At 41.8% G+C, this 7,644-nt stretch overlaps 1 protein-coding gene across 1 annotated transcript; it reads right to left on the bottom strand.

Moving 5' to 3' along the window:
• Positions 1-6,448: 6,448 nt before the first annotated feature.
• Positions 6,449-7,187, bottom strand: fgfbp1a (fibroblast growth factor binding protein 1a). The gene has a single exon (XM_085380650.1). The coding sequence runs from the start codon at positions 7,185-7,187 to the stop codon at positions 6,552-6,554; it is 636 nt and encodes a 211-aa protein (XP_085236776.1). The 3' UTR covers positions 6,449-6,551.
• Positions 7,188-7,644: the final 457 nt, after the last annotated feature.

Below are 7,644 nucleotides of genomic sequence, written 5' to 3'. Positions count from 1 at the left end.
TTTTTTAAAGACTCGAAAGGACTTGAAATTCAAAGTTTCAGACTTGTGACTTGACTCGGACTTTTACACCAGTGACTTGAGACTCGACTCTGACTTGCCTGACATTACTTGAGACTTGACTTGAGACTTGAGGATAAAGACTTGAGACTTACTTGAGACTTGCAAAACAATGACTTGGTCCCACCTCTGATAGCTGCTAACTTACTACTTTTGTTTCCACTTCTGGCATCATAAAACCAATATGTTGATGTATACAAGGGTAAACTGAAGAACCTAAAATTGTAGTCCACAAACGAATTGGTGACATCATGGAGGAAACATTTGTCTGATAATTCTTTCTGTGTATTTGTGACTGCTTTCAAAATGAATTCCCTTGTTTAACTCACTGGAAATGAGGAGATCATTAGTGCAGCTTTAACAATGCCATTAAATACATGACTTATTGACTGTAAACAAAATAATGAATGCAGAGACCTACATACATTTTTAAAGCTATGATGAGCTCATAAAGATAACGTTAAAATAAAATAGTACAAACAAATAAATCAATGTTAAACAATAAAATCATATTTACAAGACATAATATGAAAACACATTGTCTTTAGCCCTATTCCTCAAAAATGCTCACCTTCATTTCCTGTAATCATTCTACAGATACATAACTGAGATGCATGATGTGCTTCTGAATAACACTGGCAAGAGGAATCACAGTGCAGAAAACATACCAAAAAATACATAAATAAATCAGTCGCGCTTATCCGAAGCTTTTATGCAAAGTGTGCCACAGCATCACAATAAATGTGTGACCCCTGTTTGTTCACTCGCAGAGCTATAGAGCTCAGTCCTGGAAAGCAGTTCATTTTGGTCTTTTCTTTGGATCCTTCACTATAAAGCAGAACTAGAACATGTGGCAGTTATGTGCTTTGAGGGGGTGGGGGAGCTGCTAAAAGCTGTGAACTTCCTTTTGTGTTTCATCTTGATGCATTCTCAATCATCCAGGGAAATAAATCTCCAAAAGTCACCAACTTGGAGTGTTTCAGTTTGCCATCTTAGGGAGAAATCAACACACATGGGTGTATGTCCTTTGTTGCTGAGATTTATTGATAAAAACAGAATGGAATCCAGAGCCACACCACTGTGCCAGCCTCTCTCTTCACATGGCGCTGTTGCCTCCTGTGAGATTCCTGACACCCCTCCCCCACCCATCACCTTCACTCAATACCAGGTTGAGATGCAAATGAGGAGACTTCACTCAGGCAAGTCTGCTGGACCAGACGGAGTGAGTCCCCTTGTCCTCAAGACCTGTGCCCCCCAGCTGTGTGGAGTCTTTCATAAACTGTTTATGCTGAGTCTGAGTCTGCAGAGGGTCCCGGTGATGTGGAAGACATCATGCCTCGTCCCTGTACCAAAGACGCCACGTCCCAGTGGCCCCCAGGATTACAGGCCCGTGGCATTGACCTCCCACATCATGAAGACCCTGGAAAGGCTCATCCTGGACCAGCTGCGACCCATAGTAAGACCACACCTGGATCCCCTTCAGTTCGCTTATCAGCCTCGTCTCGGAACTGAGGACGCCATCATCTACCTGCTCAATCGTGTCTACACCCATCTGGACCAGCCGGCAAGCACTGTGAGGGTCATGTTTTTTGACTTTTCCAGTGCTTTCAACACCATCAGGCCGACCCTCCTGGGTGATAAGTTAGCAGCGATGCAGGTGGATGCTTCTCTGGTGTCCTGGATTGTTGATTACCTGACAGGAAGACCACAATATGTACGTCTCCCACAGTGTGTGTCTGACAAGGTGATCAGCAACACAGGGGCACCACAGGGGACTGTCCTCTCCCCCTTCCTCTTCACCCTCTACACCACAGACTTCAGCCACTGCACAGAGACCTGCCATCTTCAGAAGTTTTCTGATGACTCTGCGGTGGTTGGATGCATCAGCAGGGATGATGAGACAGAGTACCGGGCTGTGGTCGACTCCTTTGTCACGTGGTGTGAGCAGAATCATCTGCAGCTCAACGTGGCAAAGACCAAGGAACTGATCGTGGACTTCAGGAAGACCAGGAAACACTTGACCCCTGTTTCAATTCAGGGGGTCAGTGTTGACATTGTGGAGGACTATAAATACCTTGGAGTACACATTGACAATAAACTGGACTGGGCTAAAAACACCACAGCACTTTACAGGAAGGGCCAGAGTCGTCTCTATTTTTTGAGGCGACTGAGGTCCTTCAACATCTGCCAGAAAATGCTGAGGATTTTCTATGAGTCTGTTGTGGCCAGTGCGATCCTCTATGCTGTTGCATGCTGGGGGAGCAGGCTGAGGGTCGCAGATGCCAACAGACTTAATAAACTAATCCGTAAGGCCAGCAATGTTGTGGGGATGGAGCTGGACTCCCTCAAGGTGGTGTCGGAGAGGCGGATGCTGTCCAAGATAAAGACAATGTTGGATAACACCTCCCACCCACTCCATGACATGCTGGTCAGTCACAGGAGCACGTTCAGTGAGAGACTGAGATTACCGAAAAGCACCACTGAACGACACAGGAAATCATTCCTGCCTGTGGCCATCTCCCTGTACAACGCATCCACTTAACACACTGTTTGCTGCTACAACTACACATGTTTCTTTTCCAACTATTTATTTATGAGTGACTTATGTATGTATGTATGTATATATATGTATATATTGTACTATTCTTAGTTAGTGTATTGTCTGTCTTGTCTTAATGTTGGTTTAAAATGGAGCACTGTAACAAAAAATAATTTCCCCCAGGGATCAATAAAGTATTCTGATTCTGATTCTGAATAGAATAGAATAGAATTCAACTTTATTGTCATTGCACATGCACAGGTACAGGGCAACGAAATGCAGTTTGCATCCATCCAGAAGTGCTTTAGTGATATAGATATATTACAATATATATTAGCAATAATATAGATATGTGAGTATATTACAGAAATGGGTCTATTATGGTACACGGTATGAAGTATGTTGTGAATATTCTATAAGTATGTACAGGCTGTAGTGAGTACAAGCTATGTACAGGATATGAACAGGATATAAATATGAAAAACTATACAGAATATGAAATAAATAACTTTACAGAATCTGAGATATACAGCTATACAGAAGTGGGAACTATGCAAGTTGTAAACAGTTGTAGGATTAAAGATTATCGAATGTACAGAATGATTATTTACACAGAGCTATACAGTAGTGCAGTTACGATAAGTGAGGGTGTAGATAGTGTCTACAGAGGCTATATAAAGTGCTAGTGGTTGTGAGTGGTGGTTCAGTCCATGTTATTATTGTGTGTTTGAGGGTACAGTTGTCCATTGTGGGTGTGTGTATGTTCAGTCCATGAGTTTAACGTGAGTCAGATGTCAGGAGGCAGAGTTCAGGAGTCTGACAGCTGTGGGGAAGAAGCTGTTCCGGTACCTGGTGGTCTTAGTCCGGAGGCTCCTGTAGCGCCTCCCAGAGGGCAGGAGGGTGAAGAGTCCATGCGATGGGTGACTGGGGTCTTTGATGATTTTCCCAGCCCTTTTCAGACACCGCTTCCTGTAGATGTCTTTTATGGCAGGAAGTGGTGCTCCGGCGATGCGCTGGGCAGTTTTCACGACCCTCTGCAAAAACAGTACAAAAAACCAACCATTTGTACACATATTTACAAATAATAATAAAAAGTGAGTGAGTACATTTCAACATTTTCAGCAATCACTCACAATCCTGGTACTGCCATGGTATCTGTAGTCTGCATTTACCACATGTGTATCTGTTGCAGTGAACACATCGCACAGTGGCATGATTGTTCTTGCATTTGTGTTTGACCTGACACATGGCTCTTTTTCCAGGGCTAGGTGTGGAGGGTTGTGTCCAAAGCAACTGTTCTTTTCTTGCCTTCTTCGCAGCTACATGAGAGTGAGCCAACTCTCTTGCAAGCTCCACCAGGAAGTCCACCCGTCTTTCCTTCGTCCCGGTGCATGCTTGATACAGCACATGTGCATTCAGTGCTGCCATGTCAATCATGTTCGCTGCAATTTCCAGTGTGTGGGGATCATTTGTCACCAACAGCATCACGTGCTGCAACCCTGATCTACATATCACCGTTGATGAACAGCTTTTCCCATCAAAGACTCGGTGCTGTTTCCTGCAGTATATTGCAAGTAAACCTGACAAGTTTGGGATCAAGTTTTGGGTGGCTTGCGACCTAAAATCCAAGTACATTTGCAATGTCTTCCCATATCTTGGCAAGGACCCCAATCGTCCCACTGGGGAGAGACTTTCTGAAAATGTAGTAATGAGGCTGATGGAACCATTCCTAGACAAGGGCAGAAATGTTACCACGGACAATTTTTTCACATCGCTTTCACTTGCGCAAAAACTTCTTAGACGGTGTGTTGATTTCTCCCTAAGATGGCAAACTGAAACACTCCAAGTTGGTGACTTTTGGAGATTTATTTCCCTGGATGATTGAGAATGCATCAAGATGAAACACAAAAGGAAGTGCACAGCTTTTAGCAGCTCCCCCACCCCCTCATTCATACACCCCCACTCCCCTCCCTCCAGAATTCCCAGGTAACAACCTAATATACATATGAATGACTAGCCAATTTAGCTTCCACTTGGCTGAAGCTAAAGCTTAGCTAAAAGCCTACCACCCATTTGGCTGCTCTCCGGGTTTTATAGGTAGAAAAGCCAAATGGCTGCTCTCTGGGAGTTTAAGTTTAATAGAAACTGTTTAATTGAGCTCAGCAGAATTTCAGTCTTGTTTTCAGCAGCTGTTGTTTTAAAGTCCTTCAAGGAAAGCTACTCCTTATAAGTCTGTATTCACTACATTCCAGCAGTGACTTTGTGGCTGCTGTATAATTTATTTTTTTCTGCAGCCACACTGTTTTGGCCTTTCTGATCCACCAGCAACAGATTTCCTACTAAGCCCAGAATGCAACCTGCTGAGAGTCTGAACTTGATGGATTTAACCTGTGGGCAAACCATTAAGTTTCAGCAGGAGATGAAGACTAAGTGATCACAGAAAGCAGAGTCATTCCACTGTCTAAAATGACAACATGTCTTCCAGCTCTGGCTGAAGAATGTTCTTTCTGGCTTTCACAGAACTGTGTATGATTGGAGAATATTAACAATGGAACTTTTGGGAATGGAATTTTCTGGGATTCCTAGAACATAAACAGCCAGTGTGTATCTTTACAGGACTATTCCCATTAAGTTTTATTTACTTTCTCCTAGTTTGTTGTTCATGGATTGTCAGTACTAGTTTTTTTTCTTCTCTTTGACATCACCTCCCAACCAAGTGTAGCAGATGGCTCCCTGTCCCTGAGCTTGGTCCTGCTGGAGGTTCATTACCACTTCACAGTGTCACCAAGTGCTTTCTCAAACAGAACTATCAGGCCATCTGTATTTTCTCTATTATAGCAGAGATTTTATCTTCCCGTGTGAAACAGTTTTAGGTGATATATAAAAATATAATAAAATCAAGTTGGTTTAATTCAGACTGACGACCTGTCCAGGGTGTACCCTGTCTCTCACCCTCTGGCAGCTGGGATAGGCGCCATCTACTACAGTTTCCTTGTAGTACAACTTTAATTGTTCTGCAAGTTTTTATTTAAATTACTTTAACTGGTAACCTCTCCATTATCAAGTAAATATTGACAGTAAAAAAAGGAAATCAAATTACCCAGGAATGTACTTCATTAGTTAGTTTATACAGCTCATTGATACAGTAATATTAGAAATATTAACTCATATTCCAGTACAGCTTTTCCAAAGCAAATAGTAAGAATTTTACAGTATGTACAAGTGTGGTATGCAAACTTAATTCAAGCTAATTCAAGCTAATGTTATCACGGAAATGATGAATAAGTATGAGAACTTCTACTGATCATAAGTGCCAAAAAATTATGCTAAAGTCTTCGGTTTAACCTGCAAAATATTATTTCTGTTTTATTTTGTCCGTTTAGATACTGGTATCCCTTGATTATGCAAGATGAACATATGAGGTTTTTATGGCTTCACACAGTGACTGTGGCTTCACAGACCTCTCGTTGCCAAGGTATGCAGGCTGAGGTTTCTAGAAATCACACTCCCCCTGGCTTAAATTGCTATGTCAATACCAGACATTCCCAAACATTTAACCTCCCATGAAAAGACTTCAGGCAAGACTGTGCACATTTGGGAGAGACAGAAAATGGTTTGACATTATTTTAAGGAGTATTTTGTCTTTTTATTTAAGTAGGCATTTTATATTGAGAAGGAGAGGTAATTTCAATATGGCTATAATAGGAAAAAAAAAACCCAAGTGAAATTACAAGTTACAGGAAAAGAAATAAAAATCGAGAAACTAATATTCTACATATTATATCTGTCTCAATAGGCTTGAACGCTTACACAAATTTCTCCAAAAGCGATAGATCAAAAACTGTTCATTGAGTATGTTTTTGTTGAGCAGCAAGCATCTATATGAAGAATCTATGGGACAAGTATTTACTGTATGTGACTGCAGAAAAGCTGAACTAATTCCAGTTTTTCTGTATCAGCAATCATAATCCCGCACCATAGTAAATAGAAATGTGCAAACACTTGACCAGGAGTTGTTGCAGAACTCCTCTGCTCTCTTCCTGTTATCAGCTTGACAGGATTTTACAGCTTTGACTGGAGAAGTTGGGGTATACAGTGGAGAAGTCTTCACCCTCTGTGTTACATTCAGTCTGAAATGAGCCTCTCTGGCAGCTCTTCTGCACATACCTGCCCTGACAAAAGCACTGCTGTCCTGGCAGAGACTGTTTAGCTTCTTCAGCTCCCTGCCGATCTGCTTCCAGTAAAGTTTAACATTTGAGGCATACTCAGGACAAGCAGTAGGTCTGGCAATATACTCGCAGCTGAAGCTCCTGTCCTCCTTCTTGCACGTGATGCTGAGAATGACGATATCTTCACCTGTTGCAACCCAAGCACATTCAAACTTGTCTTTGGTGACCACTTTGCCTCTCATGAGCTGTGCAGAGACGGGCTTTGTTTGGCGGCCCACTTTTGCTCCCGACCTATTCTTGTGCTGTCCTTTGTCCATGCCTCGTCCCCTCCGTCCACCGCTCTTTTGGCAGCTACCCAACATCACCTGATGGGAAATACAAGCCAAGACCAGGAGGATGGTGACGTTTGTGAGGAGAGCCATGAAATCAGTAGAACACAACCTGCCAAAGGATTAAATCAGATTTAGATATTTGACCTTAAAACCCTTTAATTTCCCTTTGGAGAAAGACATGTCTTAATCCCTCCGTTAAACTAACATTTCAAATGGAAACTGAATGTTGTGGGAATAGTTTTGGCTTTAGACAGCACAAAACAGCATTAAGTATTTTTTGTACAGCACATTCAAGACAATTTCAAGTCAAAGAGGTATTTTGAAGAACAAAAAGAAGAATGCAAAGATGCAATCTAAAAAATATTCCATAAACGGAATTTTGAAAAAAACATGGAGCACATGCACCTTTTAGTTTGACTTTAAGAAAGGAAGAGGTTTAAAAACTGTTAAAAAGAAGCACAGATTTAAATACTGATTAAAAAATAAAAATGTAAATGCATCATATTACAATTGTGATGGTGCAATTATCCCTTGATTATGCAGTTAT

This window comes from Rhamphochromis longiceps, linkage group LG2 (assembly GCF_057381845.1).
Source record: "Rhamphochromis longiceps isolate RC_006_pf linkage group LG2, R_longiceps_female_GT1.1, whole genome shotgun sequence".
In the NCBI taxonomy this organism is placed as follows: domain Eukaryota; kingdom Metazoa; phylum Chordata; class Actinopteri; order Cichliformes; family Cichlidae; genus Rhamphochromis; species Rhamphochromis longiceps.
This window is presented reverse-complemented; position numbering and strand designations above follow the sequence as displayed.